The sequence below is a fragment of the Triturus cristatus genome, chromosome 2_2, assembly GCF_964204655.1.
Source record: "Triturus cristatus chromosome 2_2, aTriCri1.1, whole genome shotgun sequence".
Classification (NCBI taxonomy): Eukaryota; Metazoa; Chordata; class Amphibia; order Caudata; family Salamandridae; genus Triturus; species Triturus cristatus.
The window spans coordinates 1,244,241,560-1,244,268,265 of NC_140582.1; the positions used below are offsets into that span (position 1 = coordinate 1,244,241,560).

General features: G+C 53.3%; 1 protein-coding gene across 1 annotated transcript; it reads right to left on the reverse strand.

The window, feature by feature from the left end:
* Positions 1–3,185: 3,185 nt before the first annotated feature.
* Positions 3,186–26,455, reverse strand: LOC146863499 (uncharacterized). Its single transcript, XM_085643380.1, has 4 exons — positions 26,319–26,455; positions 12,786–12,895; positions 9,608–10,359; positions 3,186–3,450 (listed from the first exon to the last, which is right to left on the reverse strand). The coding sequence occupies exons 2-3, from the start codon at positions 12,856–12,858 to the stop codon at positions 9,635–9,637; spliced, it is 798 nt and encodes a 265-aa protein (XP_085499506.1). The 5' UTR covers positions 12,859–12,895; positions 26,319–26,455; the 3' UTR covers positions 3,186–3,450; positions 9,608–9,634.
* Between the last annotated feature and the right edge of the window lie 251 nt (positions 26,456–26,706).

Below are 26,706 nucleotides of genomic sequence, written 5' to 3' on the forward strand. Positions count from 1 at the left end.
GAGAGGTAGAGGAGGTGCAGCGATCACGTTTACTATGGGTGTCAAACATGAGCACCGTGTGCGATGGAGCGGCGAGAGGTGGAGGAGGTGCAGCGATCACGTTTGCTATGGGTGTCAAACATGAGCACCGTGTGGGACGGAGCGGTGAGAGGTAGAGGAGGTGCAGCGATCACATTTACCATGGGTGTCAAAAATGAGCACCGTGTGGGATGGAGCGGCGAGAGGTAGAGGAGGTGCAGTGATCACGTTTGCTATGGGTGTCAAACATGAGCACCGTGTGGGAAGGAGCAGTGAGAGGTAGAGGAGGTGCAGCGATCACGTTTACTATAGGTGTCAAACATGAGCACCGCGTGGGATGGAGCGGTGAGAGGTAGAGGAGGTGCAGTGATCACGTTTACTATGGACGTCAAACATGAGCACCATGTGGGATGGAGCGGTGAGAGGTAGAGGGGGTGCAGGGATCACGGTTACTATGGGTGTCAAACATGAGCACCGTGTGGGATGGAGCGGTGAGAGGTAGAGGAGGTGCAGTGATCACGTTTACTATGGGTGTCAAACACAAGCACCGCAAGGGATGGAGCGGTGAGAGGTAGAGGAGGTGCAGTGATCACCTTTACTATGGGTGTCAAACACGAGCGCCGTGTGGGATGGAGCGGTGAGAGATAGAGGAGGTGCAGCGATCACGTTTACTATGGGTGTCAAACATGAGCACCGTGTGGGATGGAGCGGGTAGAGGGGGTGCAGTGATCCCGTTTACTATGGGTGTCAAACATGAGCATTGTGTGGGATGGAGCGGTGAGAGGTAGAGGAGGTGCAGTGATCACGTTTACTATGGGTGTCAAACACGAGCACCGTGCGGGATGGAGTGGTGAGAGGTAGAGGAGGTGCAGTGATCACGTTTACTATGGGTGTCAAACACGAGTGCTGTGTGGGATGGAGCGGTGAGAGGTAGAGGAGGTGCAGTAATCACGTTTACTATGGGTGTCAAACACGAGTGCTGTGTGGGATGGAGCGGTGAGAGGTAGAGGAGGTGCAGCGATCCCGTTTACTATGAGTGTCAAACATGAGCACCGTGTGGGATGGAGCGGTGAGAGGTAGAGGAGGTGCAGTGATCACGTTTACTATGGGTGTCAAACACGAGCGCCGTGTGGGATGGAGCGGTGAGAGATAGAGAAGGTGCAGCGATCACGTTTACTATGGGTGTCAAACATGAGCACCGTGTGGGATGGAGCGGGTAGAGGGGGTGCAGTGATCACGTTTACTATGGGTGTCAAACATGAGCGTTGTGTGGGATGGAGCGGTGAGAGGTAGAGGAGGTGCAGTGATCACGTTTACTATGGGTGTCAAACACGAGCACTGTGCGGGATGGAGCGGTGGGAGGCAGAGGAGGTGCAGCGATCACGTTTACTATGGGCGTCAAACATGAGCGCCGTGCGGGATGGAGCAGTGAGAGGTAGAGGAGGTGCAGTGATCACGTTTACTGTGGGTGTCAAACATGAGCACCGTGTGGGATGGAGCGATGAGAGCAGAGGAGGTGCAGCGATCACGTTTTCTATGGGTGGCAAACATGAGCACCGTGTGGGATGGAGCGGTGAGAGGTAGAGGAGGTGCAGCGATCACGTTTACTATGGGTGTCAAACATGAGCACTGTGTGGGATGGAGCGGTGAGAGGTAGAGGAGGTGCAGCGATCACGTTTACTATGGGTGTCAAACATGAGCACCGTGTGGGATGGAGCGGGTAGAGGGGGTGCAGTGATCACGTTTACTATGGGTGTCAAACATGAGCAGCCTCCACCCACAGGCTGCTATTGGGGCGCAGTCCACTTCAAGCAGTCTGAGAGTCCTGTAACTCTCACTTCAGGGGCAGCCACCCTCCTGCTGTGATCAGTGGCCTGCAGCCGCCCCTCCCCCACCTGGCACAGGCTGCTATCGGCCCATTATCATCTGGACATTGGGGCTTTGTCCACTTCAAGCAGTCTAAGAGTCCTGTAACTCTCACTGCAGGGGCAGCCACCCTCCTGCTATGATCAGTGGCCTGCAGCCGCCCCTCCCCCACCTGGCACAGGCTGCTATCGGCCCATTATCATCTGGACATTGGGGCGCTGTCCACTTCAAGCAGTCTGAGAGTCCTGTAACTCTCACTGCGGGGGTAGCTCGCGCTCCTGCTGTGATCAGTGCCCTGCAGCCGCCCCTCCCCCACCTGGCACAGGCTGCTATCGGCCCATCATCATGCTGTATGTCGGCCTCATTACCACATATAGAATGATAATGGGCCTCTCTGCAGTGACAGCATTGGCTGGGCCTCCTCCCTCCAGAGCCCATGGCAAGCTGCTTCTGTTTATGGTCTCCTGTCACCTCACCAGTAGGGTGACCAACTGACATGGAGGCAAATTCTGGACATGGGTGTAAAAAATTCAGGACAAAGGGTCCAAATTCAGGACAAGACTTCAGGACAAAGGGTCAAAATTCAGGACAAAAACTCAGGACAAAAGGTGAGTTTTACAGACACATCGAAGGAGAGGCCATACCCCACTATTCTATCAATGCGTTTATTTACTATTTTCTGCATAGTAATATACGTTCACTATGGTGTAATCGACTATTTGTTCCTCAGTGCACTCAAATAGCCGGTCATCTGAGCCATCTCAGTGATTAAAGAGTAGGGCTGTCTCGCAGGCTTCTCTGGTGTTGTAACCCCACAGACCTCGCCATTAGGAGCTAATAAAGAAATGGTCGGTTAAGCAAAAACAGCGTGTGAGGAGGTGAAGCAAAGGTGACGAATAATGTTTCTGTATCATGCTCTTATGCCATATCTTTACTTCAGAGGAAAAAATAATGACACGCAACCCAAATAACTGGAGGAAGGTCTGTTACCGAGAATGATTTCAAAGAAATGTATTTCCGTTTTTATGGGTCACTCGCCGGTGTGTCCGGCCATTTCACACAAAATGTAGCGCGCCTTGCAGTGATGACGCACAGCCTTTCAAAGCGCCCTCTATTGTCTATCAGAGAGGGAACGGGCTGGCGCTTCGAGGATAGGGAGAGGACAAGCAGCGCGAAAATCTGTTTTACCTGCGAATATTTCACCAATGTTAGACGCTGGATACAGGGCCCACTGTAATTCAAAGCCATCTTAAAGTTATGGGCTCGCACATAGCACAGGATGTCTGTTACCAGGACAAATGTTGACACTTCAAGCACCCTTTATTTGAAACGGATTATGGATAGGTTGTACAGCTGCAGAGTATTCGTGCATATACAGCGAGCAGCAGAACAGGAGCTTTCTCCCAGAGGGTCTCAGTCGGTTTGTAAAAATCAGTCCTCCAACCAGGAACTGGGTGTCTTAGAGGGTCTGTAACATTTCCGGATAGAGTGGTGTCCAGCGTTGAACTTCCTGAGGCGTGGCTTTCATCCAGACCCTTTAAACATCTGTCCTATTGTTGTGGCATTCTAGTAAAATGAATAAAAGAAACATGTGTCAGCTGTAAACTAACTTTACGCCCCCAGTCAGGCAGCAGATACAACAAACCACAACACAAACACACGTTTATATATTTCATTGACCTTCAGCTGCTCCCCCTGAGCAGAGCTCTCTGATCGTGAAGACGTCTTACATGGAATAATAATAAAGAAACATCATATAAAGTCATTTTGTTGTTATTAAAAGAATCATCCAGTGAAGAGGAAGAAAAGGGTTCACTTTCCTCAGCCCCCCACCTCTAACAATCACCAAGAAGAGACATGGATGAATGTTTGTTTGATGACATCACCTGGGATTTTGGGTTGACCTGTATTCACAGGATAGACTCCTTCAAACAATGCAAACTCTAACCCTCAACAAAGTTTAATCCATAACACGAATCCTGAGACGCCTAAATAAATAAAAGGGGTGACCCAGAGAACGATGTCACAAAGCACCTCAAAACCCTAAATGACATCATCATACAAAGGGACAGTCTAGAAGGAATAGTTTCTGACAGGGAATTTCCATTTATAGTCATAACCACAGAACAGTCCCGCCCACATGCGGGGACCCCGGAGCACTTTTTCACGATATATCTTCCTAAGTGTAGATGTTCACGTTTCTTCAGGAAGGCCAGAGAGTCACTTAGGAATGACCAATATTAAGACGAGGCTACAGGACTGGTCTACAATGGCCCAATTCTTCATCTTGTCCTTAAAAAAGGGGCCAGGAGAATTATATATGCGTATAACTTCATGATGTTTTAATACAACAGCATAAATCTCTTTCACAAACCCTGTTTTGATAGGGAATAAAGAGTAAGGGAAACAGGGCAGAGTAGCCCCATAGGCTGTCATTATATGAACTGCACCTTTAAGAACCCAGAGAGCACCAGTATCCCATCATGCTCAGCTTTTGGCAGTTGCTTCAGTTCCTTTTAAAAGTGATGAGTGATGATATTGAGGTCCCATGGTTACTCCAGCAGGGAGGAGGGAGGGTTGCTTAAGACTAGAACGGAAGTTCCCTTAATAGAGAACTGGAGTTACAGGTAAGAAACGATTCCTTCTCTGGTGGGGGATTTCATTTTATAGTCATGAGCACTGAATAGAGTAGCAAGCCCACCTCCACAGAACGCGGTGGAGAAGACAGAGTGAACTAAGGTAGCCATTTAAGGAAATAGAATTCTGAGAGAGGTCTGTTCTACTTGAGCGTCTGCTCTAGCCTCCAACTCTAGGCAGTAAAGTTTGGTACATGTATGGACTGATCTCCACGTGGCTGCTTTGCAAATATCCGGAATAGGGATATTCCTCAAGAAAGCAGCGGTAGCCGCATAAGCTCCAGTGGAGTGCGCTTTAGGTTTAGCTGCTAGCGTCTTGTCAGCTTTTTGGTAGCACAAAAGGATGCAGGAAATTATCCATCGGGAGATGGATTGTGTGGAAGTGACTAAACCCGTACGGACCGGACCCTAGTTGATAAATAATTGGTACTTTCTGCAAATGTCCCTTGCCTTATCGAGATAGAATTTCAAAACTCTCCTCATATTCAGAGGATGAAGAGATCTTTCAGCTGGAGTAGAGAGGTTCTGAAAGAATGTTGGCAAGGAGATTGTTTGATTAACATGAGTGGAAGACTGTATATGGTTTGTGAGAACAAAGCACTTAGATCTCGCTAACGTTCGTGTATGCGTCATGAGGAAGGAGGTTTCAGGGCTGCTTACGCTGTGTGCACATTGGGTGGAGTAGTCGAAGCATCCTATTTACCAGGAGTCAAGTCTGCACAAGTAGCAGAATTGATAGCTTTAATTAAAGAATGCAAAATTGGGAAAAATTGGAAAGTGACCATATACACAGACAGTCAGTATGGTTTTGGGGTTGTGCATGACTTTGGCCAACTCTGGATGCAAAGGGATATCTTGACTTCTTCAGGAACCCCTATTAAAAATGGACATTTTGTAAAAGAGTTACTTGAAACAATTCAATTACCAAAAGAAGTGGAGTGGTCAAGTGTGCTGCTCACCAATCTGGAAACGACAAAGTGACAGCTGGTAATCATTATGCCGACCAAGTTGCCCAACATTGTGCCAAATACAAAATGGCAGTAAACAAGCAAATTGATGCATTTGGAATAAGTTGCCAACTTATGCTGCTTGGGGGTGTAGGAACCTGGGAGGAAGTGAGAGAGTTACAGAATGAAGCGGAAATAAAAGAAAAGGCAGAATGGGAGAAAATAGGGTGTCAAAGAAGAGCTGACGATGGTGTAATAATTTACCTAGATGGGAGACCCTTGTTACCTGATTGTAGGCTTGCACCCATGGCTAGCATGTATCATGGAGATACACGTATAGGCAGAGATGCGATAAGACTGTTTAGACAGGATTGGTTTAACGCAAGGTTCAGGAGCGTAGCAGAGAGATTTTGCCAGAGATGCTTAATTTGTCAACAAATTAACTGAGGCAGGAAAACTATAGTTTGTCCTGGATAGATTGGAAAAGCTGAAGGCCCATTCTTAAGACTCCAAATTGATTTAATTCAGTTACCTGTTTGTCGGGGATTAAAATATGTCCTTGTCATCGTTTGTTTATTTTCCAAGTGGGTGGAGGCCTACCCCACCAGAAGGAATGACACTTTAACTGTGGCCAAACTCCTGTTGAGAGAACTCATTCCTGGTTCGGGTTTCCAGTAACGATTTAATCAGACCAAGGGTCTCATTTTTATAATGAAATAATTTGATTAATTTGTGAAGCATTCAAAATTGAGCAAAAGCGGCACTGTGCATACGGCCCAGAGGCTTCTGGAGTGGTAGAACAACTGGTACAATAAAAGCAAGACTGGGAAAGGTGTGTGAATCCACCCCACTGAAGTGGCCTGATGCTTCGCCTCTTGCCCTGATGGGACTCAGAAGCATACCAGATAAGAATACCGGCTTGAGTCCCCATGAGATACTCATGGGAAGGGCAATGAGGCAAGCATGTGTACCTGGACACAAGCTGTTCAATATATCTGATGATTTAGCATTGGAGTATTGCAAAGAGACGGCTGATCAAGTGCGTTCTCTCTCTCACCAGGTTGGGGAAGACGCTGCGACCAGACAGTCGACTAAAGCACATGATCTGGATCCAAGTGCTTGGGTAGCGATAAAAGATCACACCCGATAATCGGGCATAGCACCAAGGTGGGGAAACCACATCAAGCAATACTGGTTACCACCACAGCTGTGAAGTGTGCAGGTTTGCCTAACTGGATTCATGCCAGCCATACCAAAAGGGTAACAGAACCCGACGAAGCAGAGGCTGAAGGCTGTACAGCTGAAGGATCACGAGAAATAGATCCTGAAGTAGCTGATGAAGATCGACCAAGCACCAGTCAGGATGACTGGATTCCAGTAGCAGACATACCTGAAGTAACAGTGAGAACAAGAAGCCAAACTTATTTAGACAGACAGAGTGATAATGAGGATGAGACAGGAATAGAAGAACTCACTCAGATTACAGAAAACAAAGCGCCTAACCAATCTGAGGAGGACCTGATAAGGAAAGAGCAATAAGCTCAGGCAGAAGCAACCCAAAACAGCGCTGCTGGGTCTGAGGAGGGACAGATAGGCATTAGAGATAACGCACAGGCAGAAGACAATCAAGAAATGATAAGACCTGAGCAGGACCAGTTAGGTCAAGTTCAGGAAGAACAGAAAGAACAAGGCCAAAATAAACAAACTCCTGAACAGGGTCAGAATAGGGTAGAAGAACGCATCCAGGCAGAAACGGCAAAGGTAATAAGCCCTGGACAAGGTCAGATAGAGAGGAATCCTGACGACGAAAATAATCAAAGTGTGTCACCAGTCAACGAAAATAAAAGAACAATTGGAGAAGGCGAAAGCACAGTGCCAGCTAAAAGGCTCAGAAAGGGTGATACTTGGCCGAGTTTTATCAAAAGACTGAAATATCGCCTCAAAACAATAAGTGAGGAACCAGAACAAGTAGACGAAGTAACCAGTCAATCTGGACCCTCGACAAGTAACCCAAGAAGGAGAAGTCCACATTTAAAAAGACTGAATAATAAATTCAAGGGTCCTGAATGGACATATGTAATTCTTGAGGATTTCGAGAATTTGGAATTAAGTGGAGACAGTGATGAAGAATTGAGTGCTGATCAAATTGACTAAGAAGTGAGACCAACTTGAAATATAATATCACACTTTATATTCTGTGTAAAGGTCACAAAGAGGGGATTAAATCTCCAATAGTCAGAAATGGGTGATAATAGAGCGGCTGAAAAATCGAAACAAAACTGTATAAAGACATGTCGTAGAATATGCATATGTAGTATTTTGATAGCGCTTATAGCATGTTAAGGACTGACAATAGCCGTACCCTATTTAATGTCTGCAAAGAAACAGAATGACACTAGTACACGTGGAAAGGTAGCTAACCTTAAACAAGGCAGAGTAGAATTAGAAGCACCAGATGAGATAGAATTACACCACAGTACGAAGAGGAATGGGACAGATCTGAAGGTTTGCTAACCTGTTAGTACACTATGTAGAAACTATGGAAGTTAGTGATTGTTATGTATGTATGAAATTACCGACATCAGTAGCGGAAGGAGTGACATATCATCATTTACCCCTGATATACAGTATTTCATGTAGTATATTAGCTAGTTTATTTTATACAACTGGGAAGTTACAATATTATTATTCTAACTTAGATGTGATTTTTTCTGAAATTCCCCTGCGTAAGAATATGGGAGGGCAGAGATTGTGACCCCTGGCCTCTGGGTCGGGAGGACAGCCCCATAAAGATCGAGATCTGCATTCTGTAACCTCATGGCAGACAGGACGGGATTTTAGGGGACACATCTGTGGTCCAAAGGAATACCCTTTGATCCTTCCCCCAGCTTCAAAGGCCCAGTGGGGTATAGCTGCTACTCAGTGCCACCTCACCAAGAGGAGAGATCCACTTGTGGGGACATAGGACCGGAGAATCTGGTCTGCGTGGTGCACATTGCCAAAGGACTCTGTTGCGCACATGGAGGAAAACTGCTTGTGGAAAGGTCCTGAATAGTGGCTGGTCTGGGCCGACAACCTGTTGATGTGTGGCAACCTGAAGTGGGCTCACAAGGACCAGTTGGCTTGTTCTGCTCTCTTAGAGGTTTCCAGGGATATCACATCTCATACGAGGGGCCCACACCATCTACCGGTGACATCTGGAGAGCGGTGCCCTCTAAGTGCCCGCATCACCTGCATGATTTCCAGGGAGGAACGGAATTGCAACTCTACTTTGTGTGCCCTAAGGTGTCTGTGCAACTCATCTCATTGTGTGCCAGACCCTGTGCCCGGATAGCCATGGCATAGCCCAAATCAAAGTGTAACTGATGGGATGCCTCCTCAAGCTGATAGGCTCCCCTGTGTGTTGCTTCCCATTCACTGCGTGGGCCCTCACTGGCCCCATCATGGTGGACCAACTGCCTTCTCCCCATCTGGCCTTCCAAAGACTTTGTGGCACAGCGTAGGAGAGAAAGGAATTGAATAGGCCAGATAGACACTTCTGAGAAGATTCGGGAGCAGGTCAAGAGAGTGCATGACCTCCCTGTGCTTCGCAGAACTGGGCTTGTGCCAGAAGGCCCTGGTGGACCCCTATGTCACTTAGGGAGGGGCGCCCACCCTTGATTGGTCCTTAAATGTATGTAATGCAAGACCTAGTGGTCACAAACAGGATACCCACAACTCTTCCAGGACATCTTTGTCTAGTGTTTTAAAAGTAAACCCCGCTTTGGTGTTTTATTTCTGAAAATCAACAAATAAAGACTGCGGCAAGTGCTGTTTTAATTACATACTGCTCCTGCCTTGTAAGAGAAACTGTCACCCAAGGTCTGGCACCCCTGCCAACATCTCAACCTATTCCCCAATCAGCTGCCATTAATGTGCCAAGGGGTGCTTGTAAAAAGGGAGCCTTGTTACTCATTAGGAGGAAACAATGATGTTTGAGAACAGAGGATGGATGGAGTGTGTTGGCTACACTGACATTAGCATCTGTGCATTTCGAAAACTAACTGTAGGAAAGTTGACTGAATAACTCAAAGGCAAAGCTGAACTAAGAGCTTCTGTGGAAAGTGTTAGAGACGGGCGAGGACATGACGTCATACTTACATAGACAAGGGTGGTGGGGTGTTCTCGTCACTGAGCTGTGAAGTCCATGAATTTAAACAAGTTACTATCACCCCGATTTTGGGCTCTTCCAATCCAGTTGTCGCCCCAAGTTGGCGGAGAGGCCGTGTAGATCTTCCCGCTTGAAATGGAGACACCCCAAAGGTTGCCGTCAGGAGTAAAGGACATAAATCGGCTTAAATTGATCCATCCACCTGCTCCGATGGCCTGGCTTCTTGCAATCCAGTTGTCTCTTCCACCCTTTGGAGGACTTCCTTTTACAAATCTATCCTCAGCAGTCACTGCGTGCAGGATCCCTTGGGGGTCGAAGAAGAGGGCGTGAAATCCATCCCATCCGCCATGACCAACTTTTTTACCTAGTGCGTCCTTCCAAGCCTGGTTTTCATTGATCGGCGGGGGGCCTGCGTAGAGCTCACCTCCATGAGTGACGGCATAAAGATCTCTTGTACTCGGGTCGAAGAAAAGGCGCTTGAATAGATCCCAGCCTGCTTTCCCTACGCGCCTTCCAGGACCTTGGAACCAGTCCCTGGATGGATCTGACGGCATGGGACCGCCATACAGCTCAGAACCTCTCACGACATACAGAAATTTATATCGTCCGAAGAGCACATGGTTTACACCGCTCAGCCTCCCCACAACACGAGCGTTGGAAGTGTAATCATAGCCATTATTTGGGGGTGGGGGCGGTCCCTCCCTGCAGACGCCCTGATTGTCCACAGTGAAAAAGGTCACACCTGAAAAGCAACAGAGAGAGTTATTTGCACCGGATATCTGTTCTCAGCAAACATGAACACATTCATAAGGGCACCCCATAATACTGAACACATTTGTTATTAAATTGTCAATTACATTAGGAAAACTACAATAAGTGCCAAGCAGCCATGTTTGCATTAGGGTCCACAGCTATGTCAGGGATGATTGAACAAGGTGATGATACATGGTCCAAAAGAAGTGCTTTTGGTGGGTGAGAGCTCAAGACGGGAGATCCAGGCTCCATGTCATTCGTAGTCTACAATACAGCTGTGAATCCGGGAGGCCTTTCACCCATGGAGCAGGTCCGCACAGGATTGATGGAGAGCATAGTGATAGATGAGAAAGGACTGGAAGCGCTAATCGAGGGTCACAGTGAGAAAGTATGTAGGAAAGAAGTCACAAGGTGCTATAAGGACCAGGTCAACTGGAAATGTGATAAGGAAGAGAGGGTCGGGCATAAAAGAGGAAGAGACAAAACAGAGGTAGGCAATGGAGAGGGTGAGAAAATGGACAAAGGAAATACAAGAGATAGCATAAAAGAAGAGCAGAGAGAAATACTGCACAGGAGATAGGAAAAGCATAATGAGAAGATATCGATGGGATGGGAGAGGAAAAGTAGGAGATAAGTGACAGAGAACAGAAAGAAAACTGCTGGGAGAAGAATGGATAAGATGGTCAGATATAATGAAAACTGCTGGGAGAAGAATGGATAAGATGCTCAGATATAATGGAAAGGAAGAGAGAGGAAGCAAGAGGTAGGAAGGGGGTGAGAAAGAGAAGGAGCAGTGGATGCACTTTTGTCAAAACTGTAGGAAGGGCGGGCCCAATGTTGCATACCCTGACAGAAGTCTGCACCAGGAAACCGACTTAAAATAGGACAAACTCCCCCGGAGTACTGATGGCAGGGACCCTGTAGTGGGTAGACCACCGCCTATGATAGACTGCAGGCAGACGAGGCCCAACTATTACCTCCACTATCCAGGGTTTCTTATAACGGTTGTATTGGTAATAGTGGCGTAACAATAGCCCCTGCAGCCCCTGTGGTACTGCGGGTCCCTGGCCTTACAGCTCCTGACAGGCTCAGAGCATGGGGGCTCCCTCCATATACTTTGCAGGGGGGGCCCTCAAGTTTCTCTACTCCACTGCCCTTGACCTGACGCCAGCCTGCACCTCGGTTAGAACATGGTCCTTGTGCACACAGCCTTGGAGTCGATTTAATATAATTTTGCTGAGAATTTTGCCTGCTCCATCTGAAAGGGAAATATGCCTTAGTTGAAGGATAACTACGGTCTCCTTTCTTATAAATGGGTACCAGGACCACAGATCACCAGGAATGCGGAATAACATGGCCTCTATGGCACCCACTCCCTGGGGCCTCTATGGCACCCACTCCCTGGGACCTCTATGGCACCCCCTCCCCGGGACCTCCATGGCACCCCCTCCCCGGGACCTCCATGGCACCCCCTCCCTGGGACCTCCATGGCAAGCCCTCCCTGGGACCTCCATGGCACCCACTCCCTGGGACCTCCATGGCACCCACTCCCATCATCAGCCCACACAGGATGACAATCATCAGCCCACACAGGATGACAATCATCAGCCCACACAGGATGACAATCATCAGCCCATACAGGAGGACAATCATCAGCCCATACAGGAGGACAATCATCAGCCCATACAGGAGGACAATCATCAGCCCACACAGAATGACAGTCATCAGCCCACACAGGATGACAATGGGCGGGTGCGGCTGCTCTTGTCCTCCAAGGAGTGCGAGGCGCCCCCATCAGGAAGCCGAGGCTTCTCGCAGGGGATCAGCGCCGCTCCCTGCAATGCCCAAATTACGGACAAAAGGCACCCGTAAAAGGGGTCATCTCGGACAATGGACATGAGATCCAAATCACAGACGGCTCGTGAAATTTACGGGCGGTTGGTCACCCTACATCCTGTGCTGTTCTCTTCTTTGTTCTTAGCAGATGTCTATACTCTCTCCTATAGGTTTGCAGGAGCCATTCACTGCCACTCCCTGGTGGCGCCGGATAAAAGCCTGTAAAACTTTGTGCATCATGTTACGGCATTCCTTATATTACCAGCGGGGGCAACTGTGCCCGCTTGGACCCCCTTCACTGTTAATACTGGCTGCGACCACAGGAGGTTCAATCCATGAACCGTTAAATCCTACATAAGCAATAATTTCAGGTCAGCGTCCTCTGGGGCATTAAGGGTGCTGGGTCCATATCTTGTCATGATTGCATTCAATAGAGGCATTTCACTGAGATATGTCTCTATACTCCATCCAGTGCTTCTCCTGTTATGAAGGGTCTCCTACTGCTCGTCACAGTGACACTACATTAGAAACGTGCTGATCAGTGCCCCCCACCATCGGCCTCTGTATCAGGTCACTTACTGAAGCCGGAACTGGCATTTACCAAGATGGCAAACATGAACCCAAGGGTGAGAAGGTGTGCTCTGAACCCCATGATGGTCTCGGGGTGCTCCGCTACCGGCGTCTTCTTCCTGTGTGGAAAAGAGAAAAATGTCTGTCACTCACTGACTGCACTCCGCCGCTTACCGAACTCCAGTGTTTGTCACTTGGCGGGGTTCTGCGTAGCGAAACCCCGCGAACTACGCCCAGGCCTAGTGTGAAGACACTACATAAGAACATTAGCATGAGAGGAAACGGGTCCATGTTTGTTGATTTTTAAAAACTGTGACATGGACATGTGAAGTGAGACAAGGCGCAGAAATTACAGATCAAACTTTCTAATCCTGCGATTCAAGCTTCTCAGAGTCCGTGATTTTATCGCATCAGATAAGTAGTGACACCCTCGCATATAATATTCACCCGCTGCGATAAGTAGCGCCTATCACTAGTTTGGGGGGAATAATATGCAGATTTTGGTGTGTAATGCACCTGCAGGGCACTGCATCTCTACAATGTAACATCGGTCTCTGCACCCTCAGGGCACTGCATCTCTGCCCTCTGCCTCCACACCCTCAGGGAACTACATCTCTACACTGTCACATCTCTGCCTCCGCACCCTAAGGGCACTGTAACTCTACACTGTAACATCTCTGCCTCCACACCCTCAGGGCACTGCATATCTACACTGTAACATCTCTGCCTCCACACCCTAAGGGCACTGCAACTCTACACCATAACATCTCTGCCTCAACACCCTCAGGGCACTGCATCTCTACACTGTCACATCTCTGCCTCCGCACCCTAAGGGCACTGTAACTCTACACTAACACCTGTCTCTGCACCCCCAATGCACTGCATCTCTACACTAACAATAGTCTCTGCACCCGCAGGGCACTGCATCTCTACACTGTAATATCTCTGCCTCCACACCCTCAGGGCACTGTATCTCTACACTGTAATATCACTGCCTCCGCCCCCTCAGGGCACTGTATCTCTACACTGTAACATCACTGCCTCCGCCCCCTCAGGGCACTGCAACTCTACACTAACATCTGTCTCTGCACCCGCAGGGAACTGCATCTCTACACTAACATCTGTCTCTGCACCCTCAGGGCACTGCATCTCTACACTAACATCTGTCTCTGCACCCGCAGGGCACTGCATCTCTACAATGTAATATCTGTCTCTGAGCCCTCAATGCACAGCATCTCTACAATGTAACATTGGCCTCTGCACCCTCAGGGCACTGCATCTCTGCACTAACATCTGTCTCTGCACCCTCAGGGCACTGCATCTCTACACTAACATCTGTCTCTGCACATGCAGGGCACTGCATCTCTACAATGTAATATCTGTCTCTGAGCCCTCAATGCACAGCATCTCTACAATGTAACATCGGCCTCTGCACCCTCAGGGCACTGCATCTCTGCCCTCTGCCTCCGCACCCTCAGGGAGCTGCATCTCTACACTGTAACATCTCTGCCTCCGCACCCTAAGGGCACTGCAACTCTACACTGTGTTAGAAAAGGTAGATGGACCGGGAGGGTCGGCCGGGGTCAGGAGGAGAGGTCTCCGGGGAGAGCCGTCTCCAGCGATCGTACAGACAAGTAACTTCCCCCCCACAGACAGATACCACACACGGATAAGGTTCAGTGTTCTTTATAAGCACTTATTTAAGGTACGGTTAAATGGTACAAGGAGGTCTGGACTCAGGGGTCCCCTCGATTAGAGTCTCACAAGGTAGGGAAGGGGGTAGCGGGACAGTCTATTTACCAATCAGGTAGTTCGGATGAGGTGATGATGAGCTCACAATCCTCGAGCTTGGTGGTTAGGTGGTATGGGCCGCGGCAGCGCCAGCAGGTCCCGGTGTGGATGGTCGATACAACGGGCCGCGGCAGCGCCAGCAGGTCCCCGGAAGCTATACGGTCCGCGGCAGCGCCAGCAGGTCCCGGTGAGGATGGTCGTTACAACGGGCCGCGGCAGCGCCAGCAGGTCCCAGGAAGGTGAAGGTTGCAGAAGGCCGCGGCAGCGCCAGCAGGCAGGACGATGGTTCACAAGAGCGGGCTACGGCAGCGCCAGTAGACCGTCAGGGTTGAGTTCACTCGGTGTCTCTCGACTCCAGGATACAACTGCCTTCCTGCTCCGGAGCTGCCTCAGTTATAGGGCTGGTGCCCTTTGATGTCCGGACCCTCGCACTTGGAGGTCGGAGGGTCCGGGATGAAGGTGTCCAGACACCCAGCAGGGGGTGGAGCCAGTGCCTGGGGGAGCTGGGAGCGATCAGCACCTGGCGGGGGAGAGCCCTTGACACTTCGTTCTCCCATTGACCTGCCAAGTGGTCCGCTCACCTCCTGGGTGGATGGTGGTGCCGGGATGTCGGGGCCGGCCAGGCCCGGGGTTAGGGTCGAGGGGAGGCCATGCGGCCGCGTGGTGCAGGGCCCAAGATGGCGGCTTGACCCGGCCGGGAAGCCGGTGGGGCCGGACCCCGTGATGAGTAGGGGTCCGAGGGCAGAGGGTCCGTCGGGAGACGGGGTACAGGTGCTTGTTGCGGGGATATGCCAGGTGGGCCGGGGTTCGGGCCCCGTCGAGCGGGGAGGGAGCAAGCCGTCTGTGAGGCCTGTCCAACATGCGTCCCCCCCAGCTGAAGGCGGGGAGAGTCACCCATCTCCTTGGGGACTCTCTTCGTCGAGGCGGAAAAAGCGGGACAGGCCATCTGCGTTGGCGTGGTCTTGGCCTGGTCGGTGCTCCACGGTGAAGTCCATTCCCTGCAGGGAAATGGACCAGCGCAAGAGTTTTGGGTTCTCCCCCCGCATCTGCATCAGCCATTGCAGGGGTCGATGGTCGGTTTGTACCCGGAAGTGGGTACCGAAGAGATAGGGTCGGAGCTTTTTGAGGGCCCACACTACTGCAAATGCCTCCCTCTCGATGGTGCTCCAACGCTGTTCTCGGGCCAGGAGACGTCGGCTGATGAAGGCCACCGGCTGGTCATGACCTTCGGGGTTCAGCTGAGAGAGGACGGCCCCGATGCCGTGGTCGGAGGCGTCGGTCTGCACCACAAATTCCCGACTGTAATCGGGGGCCTGGAGCACCGGGGCGGTGCACAGGGCGGCCTTCAGCTCCTCGAAGGCCGCTTGACAATCAGGAGTCCAGTTGACCCGCTTCGGCTGGTTCTTGGATGTGAGACCCGTGAGGGGCCCCACGATGCTGCCGTAGTCCTTCACGAACCGCCGGTAGTAGCCGGTGAGCCCCAAGAAGGCTCGGACCTCGGTCTGGGTGACGGGGGGCTGCCAGGACTGGATGGCAGCAATCTTAAGTTGTAGTGGGGCCACCAGCCCGCTCCCCACTTGGTGCCCAAGGTAGGTCACAGACCCTTGGCCAAGCTGGCACTTGCCGGCCTTAATGGTGAGGCCGGCCCGCTGGAGGGCTTGCAGGACCTCTTGGAGGTGACGGAGGTGGTCGGACCAGTGGCGGCTGTATACAGCGATATCGTCCAGGTAGGCAGCGCTGAATTCTTCAAGCCCTGCCAAGACCTGGTTCACAAGGCGTTGGAACGTGGCGGGGGCATTCTTCATGCCAAAGGGCATGACCTTAAATTGATAGTGGCCATCGGGGGTAGAGAAGGCTGACCGTTCCTGAGCCCTGGGTGTGAGGCCGATCTGCCAGTAGCCCGCCGTTAGGTCGAAGATACTAAGGTAGCGGGCGGCCCCCAGCCGGTCGATCAGCTCGTCTGCTCGGGGGATGGGATGAGCGTCGGTCCGGGTGACAGCGTTCAAGCCCCGGTAGTCGACGCAGAATCTCAGTTCAGGGGCGGAGCCGGGGGCAGCGGCCTTGGGAACTAATACGACCGGACTGGCCCAGGGACTGTCCGAGGGCTCGATGACCCCGATCGTGAGCATCTTGGCCACTTCCTCCTGTATGCAGGCCCGTACCCGATCTGGTACGCGGTAGGCCCGGTGCCGGACAGGGGGACTGTCCCCGGTGTCTACGTCGTGCAAACACCAGGGGGTGACCCCGGGGGTGAGGGAGAACAGGGCAGCGAACTGCAGCAGGAGGTTCCGGCAGTCCTGGCGTTGCTCTGAAGTGAGGGCGTCCGAGAGCCGGACCCCGTCCACGGAGCCGTCCTTCTCCTGAGTCTTCAGGAGGTCCGGGAGGGGCTCGGAGTCTTCTTCTGTGCCACTGTCTGTAGCCATCAAGAGGCTTAGTTCGGAGCGCACAAAGTGCGGTTTGAGCCGGTTGGTGTGGAGGACCCGAAGGGGGTTCCGGGAGGACCCCATGTCGATGAGGTAAGTGACGGGGCTTTTGCGCTCGACCACTTTGAAGGGCCCCGTCCACTTATCTTGCAGGGCACATGGTTCGGTGGGGGACATCACCCATACTTGCTGCCCAGGCTCGAATTCAACGGAGGAGGCATTGTGATCATACCACCTCTTCATGTCCTCCTGGCTGGCCTCGAGGTTCGCCTTGGCCATCTCCCTGAAGCGCCGGGTCTGGTTTCGTAAGGCCAGGATGTATTTGAAGACGTCTGGAGGGGTCGTTAGGGGGGCCATCTCCCAACCTTCCTTGACTAGGCTGAGGGGCCCTCGCACAGGGTGTCCGTATAGGAGTTCAAAGGGGCTAAAACCCAGGGACTTCTGGGGCACTTCCCGGTAGGCGAAGAGGAGGCACGGGAGCAGTACATCCCACTGGCGACGGAGAGGTTCTTCCAATCCCCCAATCATCCCTTTGAGAGTGCGGTTAAAACGCTCCACTAGTCCGTTCCCTTGGGGGTGATAGGGGGTCGTGAATCTGTAGGTGACCCCGCATTGTTGCCAGAGGGACTTCATGTACTTTGATATGAAATTCGTGCCTCGGTCGCTGACGACTTCTCGGGGGAAGCCTACCCGGGAGAAGATCCCCATCAGGGCCCGGCCAACCACTGGAGCGGTCACTGTCCGTAGAGGCACCGCCTCGGGGTAGCGGGTGGCATGGTCCACTAGTACCAAGATGAACCTGTGTCCTTGTGCCGTGCGGGGGTCCAGAGGTCCCACAATGTCTATCCCCACCCTCTCGAACGGGGTGGTGACCACCGGGAAGGGTTGTAGAGGGGCCTTCAGCTTCCGGCCACTCTTCCCGCTGGCTTGGCATGTGGGGCACGATCGGCAGTGGTTCAGGACGTCATTCCTCATTTTCGGCCAAAAAAAGTGGGTCACCAGGCGACTGTACGTTTTGTCCTGGCCCAGGTGTCCAGCCAGGGGGACATCGTGGGCTAGGTCGAGCAGAAAGTCTCGGAAGCGGAGCGGTACCACCAGAACTCGACCGGCCCCCAGCTCGGCGATTCTTTGCTCGCTGTAGAGCAGGTCGTTATCCCAGTAGACCCAGTGGGTTCCTGTGGTGTCCCCGGCGGTTTGGGTGCTGGCTTGTTGGCGGAGTCCCTCGAGGGAGGGACAGGTCTTTTGTTCCTGGCGGAACTGTTCTTGGGTGGGCCCCCCTTCTTGCCGCCACTGAGCCAGATCCGGAAGGTCCTGGTGTTGCGCGTCTTCCTCGGTAGTCGGGTCCGGGAGGTCGGACTCGCCGTTGTCCTCTGCGGGGGCAACCGGGGGCGGAGGTGCTGGCCATTCGGTTTCTTCTGATCGGGGGGGCGGCACGGGCGGCCATGGATCGGGTGGTTATGCAGGCCCAGTCCGGGAGGCCCAGCATCCCCAAGTGCTCTCTTCTCTCGACGGTGGCCCACGGGGAACTCTCGAGGTCATTCCCCAGGAGGCAGTCCACGGGGGCATCGTCCCGGACCGTCACCTTCAGTAGGCCGGAGACCCCTCCCCATTCAAACGGGACGCAGGCCATCTTACACATGCTCTCAGAGTTATCTGCCGAGCGGACGGGGCAGAGAATGTTCGGCAGGATCTGCTCGGGCTTCACCAGGTGACAGCGGACGGCCGTCACGCTGGCGCCGGTGTCACGCAAGGCCTCGGCTCTCTGTCCATTAATGGTCACCCACTGACCATATTTTCTGGTGTTGGCGGGTAGGGGAGCCCGCGGAACCATGTCCCTTCCCCCTAAGCATGCCAGGACCATGGCGGCCGGTTCCCACCATTGCTGGTCCGGCTCATACTCCTCGGGTCCCTCTGATGATTGCTCTTCCCCCAGGGCAGCGGCAGCTACCTGGCGGGGCTTGGGTGGTTGGTTTAGCGGGCAGTTCGGATCGTTGGCGTAGTGGCCTAGTCGCTGGCACTGGTGGCACGTGACGTTGGCTCGGTACCCAGGCCGCAACGGGGGGTTGCCCCGGCCGGCCGGCCGTGGGGTGCTGGCCACGGGTGTTGCCGGTAAGGCGTCTCTCCCTCGCCCCTGGCCCCCTCCTCCTCCCCGAGGACGGTGCTGGCCTTGGTTGCTTCTGTTCTGGTCGTGTGGCCCTTTCCGGCCCACTCGGGTGCTTTCCCACCGGTCGGCTTCGGCGGCGAGCTGCCGGGGGTCAGTCAGCTTACTGTCGAGTAGGTGCTGCCTGAGCTCGACGAAACAGTTGTTTGATAGGTGCTCCCATACCATAAGGTTGAAGAGTTGTTCGTAGGTGGTGACCTGATTTCCCTTGATCCAACCCTCGAAGGCCCGGCTGAAATAGTTCACGTATTCCACCCAAGTTGTACCTGGGATCCGGGTGCAATCTCTGAACCTCTGGCGGTACATCTCGGGCGTGAGGCCGTAGCGGGTGAGGAGGGCAGCCTTCATGTGGTCATAGGACGACATTTGGTGATCGGGGAGCTGCAGCAGGGCATCGCGACCCTCGTTGATGAATCTCCCCCAAAGTCCGGCTCCCCAATCACTCCGGTCGATCCGGTGGGAGGTCATTGCGATCTCATAGGCTTTAAACCACTGTTGTATGTCGTCTTCTCGGACATACTCGCGGACCACATCCTTGGGGATGTGAACTTTTTTCTCAATAGGCCCCGGGGTGTGTGGTCGCTCAGGCACCCCCAGTTCCTTATTCTGTTTGCGCAGTTCTATTTCCGCCAGTCGGCGCTCGTGCTCGAGCGTTATTTTTTTCTCTTCCAGCTCTCTTTGTCTCTGCTTTTCTTCTCGTTCCTCTCGAAGCCGCATATGCTCGAGGTTGATTTTCTGTTCAGCTAACTTAAGTTCCCCATCCATCTTGAGTCGTGCCATCTCTAATTCGTGTAATCTGACTCTGTCTCTTTCTCGTATCTCCTCCTGTGAGAGGCCCGTTCCCCGCTCCTCGGGAGCCGTGGCGTTCCCCTCTGGTGTGATGCTGTTTTGGTCTGGTGTGACGCTGTTTTGGTCGGAGGGTCCTGTGACCCCAGTTTCTGTCCATGACTCAAGAGCGCGCTTTAGATCATCCTTGGTACTCAGGCCGGTGGTAGCAATGCCAAGTTCTATGCAAAATTGTCTCAGTTCGCGGTGGTTGTATTCTTCTAATTTCTCCATTTGGAACTTCTCGGTGGAGCTGCTATCTTTGGTCGACATCGTGCTTTGTCGTGGGGTGAGCTACTATCTGTACGATTACGCGTTGATTCGGATCGCGCCGCTGGCCACCAATGTTAGAAAAGGTAGATGGACCGGGAGGGTCGGCCGGGGTCAGGAGGAGAGGTCTCCGGGGAGAGCCGTCTCCAGCGATCGTACAGACAAGTAACTTCCCCCCCACAGACAGATACCACACACGGATAAGGTTCAGTGTTCTTTATAAGCACTTATTTAAGGTACGGTTAAATGGTACAAGGAGGTCTGGACTCAGGGGTCCCCTCGATTAGAGTCTCACAAGGTAGGGAAGGGGGTAGCGGGACAGTCTATTTACCAATCAGGTAGTTCGGATGAGGTGATGATGAGCTCACAATCCTCGAGCTTGGTGGTTAGGTGGTATGGGCCGCGGCAGCGCCAGCAGGTCCCGGTGTGGATGGTCGATACAACGGGCCGCGGCAGCGCCAGCAGGTCCCCGGAAGCTATACGGTCCGCGGCAGCGCCAGCAGGTCCCGGTGAGGATGGTCGTTACAACGGGCCGCGGCAGCGCCAGCAGGTCCCAGGAAGGTGAAGGTTGCAGAAGGCCGCGGCAGCGCCAGCAGGCAGGACGATGGTTCACAAGAGCGGGCTACGGCAGCGCCAGTAGACCGTCAGGGTTGAGTTCACTCGGTGTCTCTCGACTCCAGGATACAACTGCCTTCCTGCTCCGGAGCTGCCTCAGTTATAGGGCTGGTGCCCTTTGATGTCCGGACCCTCGCACTTGGAGGTCGGAGGGTCCGGGATGAAGGTGTCCAGACACCCAGCAGGGGGTGGAGCCAGTGCCTGGGGGAGCTGGGAGCGATCGGCACCTGGCGGAGGAGAGCCCTTGACACTTCGTTCTCCCATTGACCTGCCAAGTGGTCCGCTCACCTCCTGGGTGGATGGTGGTGCCGGGATGTCGGGGCCGGCCAGGCCCGGGGTTAGGGTCGAGGGGAGGCCATGCGGCCGCGTGGTGCAGGGCCCAAGATGGCGGCTTGACCCGGCCGGGAAGCCGGTGGGGCCGGACCCCGTGATGAGTAGGGGTCCGAGGGCAGAGGGTCCGTCGGGAGACGGGGTACAGGTGCTTGTTGCGGGGATATGCCAGGTGGGCCGGGGTTCGGGCCCCGTCGAGCGGGGAGGGAGCAAGCCGTCTGTGAGGCCTGTCCAACACACTGTAACATCTGTCTCTGCACTCTCAGGGCACTGCATCTCTACACTGTAACATCTGCCTCTGCACCCTCAATGCACTGCATCTCTGCCTCCGCACCCTCAGGGCACTGCAACATCTCTGCCTCAACACCCTCAGGGCACTGCATCTCTGCCTCCGCACCCTGTTGGCACTGCAACTCTACACCATAACATCTCTGCCTCAACACCCTCAGGGCACTGCATCTCTACACTGTCACGTCTCTGCCTCCGCACCCTAAGGGCACTGTAACTCTACACTAACACCTGTCTCTGCACCCCCAATGCACTGTATCTCTATACTAACAAGTCTCTGCACCCGCAGGGCACTGCATCTCTACACTGTAATATCTCTGCCTCCACACCCTCAGGGCACTGTATCTCTACACTGTAACATCACTGCCTCGGCCCCCTCAGGGCACTGCAACTCTACACTGTAACATCTGTCTCTCCACCCTCAATGCACTGCATCTCTACACTGTATCATCTGCCTCCGCACCCTCAATGCACTGCATCTCTGCCCTCTGCCTCCGCACCCTCAGGGCACTGCATCTCTACACTGTAACATCTGCCTCTCCACCCTCAGGGCACTGCATCTGTACACTGTAATATCGCTGTCTCTGTACCCTCAGGGCACTGCATCTCTACACTAACATCTGTCTCTCCACCCTCAATGCACTGCATCTCTACACTGTATCATCTGCCTCCGCACCCTCAATGCACTGCATCTCTACACTGTAACATCTGTCTCTGCACCCTCAGGGCACTGCATCTCTGCACTCTGATATCTTTGTCCCCGCGGTACACTGCATCTCTACCCTCTGGTCAATCAATCAATCAGTGCGCGATAAGCGCGGCTGCTCACCTGTGAGCGTCTCAAGGCACTGGTAAATCCCCCTCTGTGCCCTCAGTGTACTGCAGCACTACCCCCTGGCACCTCTGTACCCTCATTGAATAACTCTGCACAGTGCAGTGACATCACCTATGTGGTTTTAGGACATATGACATTCATTACTACAACTCACAAGTGAGCCACTTTACTAACCGGGGCCAGAAGGCTGCTTGCCCTAAACACGCTGTGTGTGTAGGACAGAGACATTGGAAGGATTTTTGTGGCCCTGGGTGAAATGTATTTAGGGGGTCCTGGGCCCAATGTATTTTGTGGGCCCCTGTCTGAAACCGCATTGAATTTATGATCCAATGTCAGCTCTTTGCTGCCCTCTTTGGACAGGTCACTCAAAGTGCACAGGTGCACTCGTCTAAATCCTAAATGTTTTTACATCTAATATTCATGGAAAGTGACATGTTTTAAATATTGCAACAGCAGCAGCAGCTCACCAATGTTTGCAAATAATCTGTGACCCCCCCCCCCCCACTTCTCACAAGCGAGGTCCTATTTTGATCTAAAAGAAACTTTAATGGATGTTCCATGAAACAAACACAGAATTTCTCAGCAAAATGTCTGTATTAAACTCTCACACATCACCCACATTAAAAATAAATTCAACGAAAATGCTAATCTCTCAGTTATGTTATATGGTATTTATAGAGCGCCGCTGTGGCTCCGAGGAGCATCATGGCGCTATAGATGACGGAGTTGCAGGTATAGTGCAACAGCTACTGAGAAGAGGATTGAACGAGTTCGATCAAGGCTCTGCGTCGGGCATCCGAAGAGGTGAAAACCCAGGTTTTAAGGGACTTTCTAAAGAGGGTTTCTGGCTGGATGAGGCGGAGGTTACAGAGCTGCCTTTAGGTGTTTAATCAGTGTGCCGACAGTTCGCAATTTCCGCCAGCGGAACGGGAATTGTCGCCCACGTTTCGCAGACACAACAGGGGCTCCAAAGGCCAGCCTTTTGGTCAGTCAAGCTCTGTGCACCCTCTCCCCCACCCCTCAGGGCCCTCCGGCGGGGGCCATCTTGGCGTAAAGGATGTGGTGAAAACTCTCAGAGGTGTCCGGGGACTCTGGACATGCACGCGCCGCTCTGGCTTTCTACAGCCCGCTGGAGGGGAGAAAAAGAAACGGGGCCTCGTTTCGACAGGGGCGGCAGTTTACAGGAAAGGGGGGCAGAGAATAAAATCAGGTGCCCCCTAAAAAACACCTGGTGGTTGGAGACAGGTAACATTTTCGGGGGGTATAAGGAACAGCTGTGTTGGCATCTTGCATGAGGATGTTCAGACAGGAAAACACGGTTCCATAACTGCAAACACAACCAGAGACACTGCTCACACCGCATTTAAAAGGCAGCAATATAAGAAGTGCAGGAAGCGGAGCCAATGAAATACAAGAACAACGAACTGCGGGCAAGGAAAGAAAAACACCCTGCGGGTTAAAACGGATTTACGCAAACTTAAGACTACACAACGAGGACAGAGATATCCATAGATATATGTATCTTTTTTTTACAACACAAGAAAAGGCCCCGACAACCTATAAACTACCATAAGGACGCTATAGAAACGCTCCCACCGGACTGGGAAGAGACCCCCGGGATGGATACTGGGAAGAGACCGCCCCGAGATGGATACTGGGAAGAGACCGCCCCGAGATGGATACTGGGAAGAGACCGCCCCGAGATGGATACTGGGAAGAGACCGCCCCGGGATGGATACTGGGAAGAGACCGCCCCGGGATGGATACTGGGAAGAGACCGCCCCGGGATGGATACCGGGAAGAGACCGCCCCGGGATGGATACCGGGAAGAGACCGCCCCGGGATGGATACCGGGAAGAGACCGCCCCGGGATGGATACCCGGAAGAGACCGCCCCGGGATGGATACCCGGAAGAGACCGCCCCGGGATGGATACCCGGAAGAGACCGCCCCGGGATGGATACCCGGAAGAGACCGCCCCGGGATGGATACCCGGAAGAGACCGCCCCGGGATGGATACCCGGAAGAGACCGCCCCGGGATGGATACCCGGAAGAGACCGCCCCGGGATGGATACCCGGAAGAGACCGCCCCGGGATGGATACCCGGAAGAGACCGCCCCGGGATGGATACCCGGAAGAGACCGCCCCGGGATGGATACCGGGAAGAGACCGCCCCGGGATGGATACTGGGAAGAGACCGCCCCGAGATGGATACTGGGAAGAGACCGCCCCGAGATGGATACTGGGAAGAGACCGCCCCGGGATGGATACTGGGAAGAGACCGCCCCGGGATGGATACCGGGAAGAGACCGCCCCGGGATGGATACCGGGAAGAGACCGCCCCGGGATGGATACCGGGAAGAGACCGCCCCGGGATGGATACCGGGAAGAGACCGCCCCGGGATGGATACCGGGAAGAGACCGCCCCGGGATGGATACCGGGAAGAGACCGCCCCGGGATGGATACCGGGAAGAGACCGCCCCGGGATGGATACCGGGAAGAGACCGCCCCGGGATGGATACCGGGAAGAGACCGCCCCGGGATGGATACTGGGAAGAGACCCCCGGGATGGATACCGGGAAGAGACCCCCGGGATGGATACCGGGAAGAGACCCCCGGGATGGATACTGGGAAGAGACCCCCGGGATGGATACTGGGAAGAGACCCCCGAGATGGATACTGGGAAGAGACCCCCGAGATGGATACTGGGAAGAGACCCCCGGGACGGATACTGGGAAGAGACCCCCGGGATGGATACTGGGAAGAGACCCCCGGGATGGATACTGGGAAGAGACCCCCGGGATGGATACTGGGAAGCTGCGGCCGTGAAGGATGGGGGGAATGAATACTAGTGTCAAGCGCCGCTGCCGCTTTGGTACAGGGGCCCGGGGCCCATATTGCAGCACCGTTGGCCCCCAGTAACAAAACCGACCCCTGCCCTTCCGGCCCACCAGGAATGAGCCCGGTGCCCGCTGCAGGAGTGTGCTGTGATGCACATAAAACATTCCTCCGCAGCAAATGCAAAGCGTCCCGGCTCCACTCTTACAAATAAAGCAAAGCCATGAAGAGTTACGAAGCTGCCGCAGCCGCGAGAGTCAGGTCAGCCGCGCTGCTTCCACCCAGACTGGCGAGGGAGCCGCAGACTGAAAAGTAAACTAGCAAGACCACTCGCCTTGCTTAAGGCCCCCCCCCCCTCAAGTAGATACCAAAACCAGGCCAGAACTTGAACCCTCATACTTGCACCCACTCGACCAATCTCCCCCAAAGAGCCCGGGGTGACCGCCTTGTGCAAACAATAGACGCCCTGATCAGATCACAGCAGCGGCCATAAAACAAGGCAGACAAAGGAAAGAAACCCGCCTCGGACGGCCACAAATTAAGCCTCCTACCAGAAACGCCAGCACTTGAAAAACAAGCGCGCGCGCCTCGCGATAAAAGGGGGGGGGGGGCAGAGCACACAAAGCACAATGTGAAACCAGACAACCTGGGATTAATCCTGGCTTCCCCACTTTAACCAAACTGTGCGATCCCAGACTAACAAAAATGTTTGCAAGCAGCCGTGGGATCCACTATGCTGGTCAGCTAAAAATCGAAACCCTTCTGGTATAAATTTGAGAGTTGCATAAACCACACAGAAGACCCTCAAAACTGCAAATACTGAAGACTGATCTCCGCCAAAAAGTGTAGAACACTCCAGGGGCCTTCAAAAAGGAAAACCCTATACGATCCCCCCTGAAGATACGCCCCTGGGGACAGGAGCCGGGCCAGCAGCGAGCACCAGGGGGAAACGCAGCCGCTGAGGCCGGGAGAGCAGGAACGGATTCAGGGGACTCCTTTCGTCGTGTTCCCGCCTCTGCTGGGACCCAGGAGGGGTGAGAGCCTCTTGGAGAGATGCCAAGCAGGGCACCGGGGAGAAGCGCTGCCGCCGCCCCTGCGTGACCCAAGCACACTCATTTGTTTCCAGCATGGGTGGATTGGGGGGGGGGGGGCGCAGGGCACATACCTGAGTTGATGCAGAAGGCCCCTCTCTGGCGACAGTGCCCTTCTGTGCTTCACCCTCGTGATCCTTCTGCCCTCCTGAGCTGGGAAAAAAGATGGAGAAACCAGTCCAAAGGGGCCCTTTTAAAGGGCGTCTGTCCCTTACGCCCCGCAGCTACCTGGGGTGACGTCAGACGTCCGAGCAGCTACCTGGGAGCGGCGTCAGACGTCCGAGCAGATACCTGGGGTGACGTCAGACGTCCGAGCAGCTACCTGGGGGTGACGTCAGACGTTGCTCGGCTGCGCCTCCTCACCCCCAGTGTGAACCTGGTGTGAAATTGCCATCAGGTGAGCACGTGTCCGTGGCACAGTATAACAAGCATTGGCATAGCCAATTGGTCTCCACTTTCGGA

Excerpts from the sequence above, each read along its gene's own strand:
- LOC146863499 (XM_085643380.1), bottom strand. The coding sequence starts at position 12,858 with ATGGGGTTCAGAGCACACCTTCTCACCCTTGGGTTCATGTTTGCCATC. Across the intron at positions 10,360-12,785 it reads AAATGCCAGTTCCGGCTTCA|GTGTGACCTTTTTCACTGTG; the intron begins GTAAGTGACCTG and ends GTTGCTTTTCAG.